This window comes from Apis dorsata, unplaced genomic scaffold (genome assembly GCF_000469605.1).
Source record: "Apis dorsata unplaced genomic scaffold, Apis dorsata 1.3 scaffold_196, whole genome shotgun sequence".
Classification (NCBI taxonomy): domain Eukaryota; kingdom Metazoa; phylum Arthropoda; class Insecta; order Hymenoptera; family Apidae; genus Apis; species Apis dorsata.
The window spans coordinates 250,927-251,797 of NW_006263480.1; the positions used below are offsets into that span (position 1 = coordinate 250,927).

At 25.5% G+C, this 871-nt stretch overlaps 1 protein-coding gene across 1 annotated transcript in view; it reads right to left on the bottom strand.

The window, feature by feature from the left end:
* Positions 1 to 524, bottom strand: part of LOC102672250 (1-acyl-sn-glycerol-3-phosphate acyltransferase alpha-like) — a 2,668-nt gene extending 2,144 nt beyond the window's left edge. The window contains exon 1 of the mRNA XM_006614720.2: positions 340 to 524. Coding sequence (XP_006614783.1) covers positions 340 to 524 — 185 coding nt within the window. The remainder of the gene's footprint in view (positions 1 to 339) is intronic.
* Between the last annotated feature and the right edge of the window lie 347 nt (positions 525 to 871).

Here is an 871-nt window from a genome sequence, read left to right on the forward strand (position 1 = left end):
TTTACCTTTTATATATTTTTAATATTTAAATTTGCTTCTCTTTAAAATTATTATATATAAATTAAAAAAATTAATTTTATAATTTATATTATTTTTTAATTTACATGATATTTGTAGGGTGTTTCAAATAATTATCGTCACTGTATCGGAACTGCCGCTCATAGGCTATATCACCACCGTTCAATAAATTTGTCCTACAACATATCGTTTTTAAAAAAAAAATTAATCAAAATAAAAATACGAATAATGAAGTGGGTAAAATAGAAAAAGAACAAAATAAAACACAAAAGTAATAAAGTAAACAAAGTTTATATTTTCAAAATTAGTATAATTACTAACAGATAGTTTTTTACGTTCCTTGGTCGTAACATCAGAATTGGGAGCAATAAAAATGAATTTATCATCATATATCCACAGTAGAACGAAATCTTGAAATAATAACGAAAGGTCCTGCTCATTTCGTATAAGAATGGTAAAATAAGGATGAAACCGACAAGGATCACCTCGAAACATGATGGTACCATTTTTTATAGCGAAAAAGGGCGGACACTAATATGTCTCTATATTTTATCACAAAATTAATATTACGGATACACCTCTCCACAATCTTATTTGATATGACTTTAAATAATATAAAATATTATAAAGGACATGTAAAGACTTTTATTCATTGGTTATTTTATTCAACCATTTGTGATATTCGTTCACGTAATTTTAACTGATCTGTACATTGTTCTGAATACTATACTTTATTCTCACTACTTTGCATTGATCTCACTTCTAAATTCACTTTTCACCTCTCAATTATTTATTTTAAAGAATTTTAAATTTTCACGATTCGGTTTTATATAATTATAGTTTGAAGCTTCCG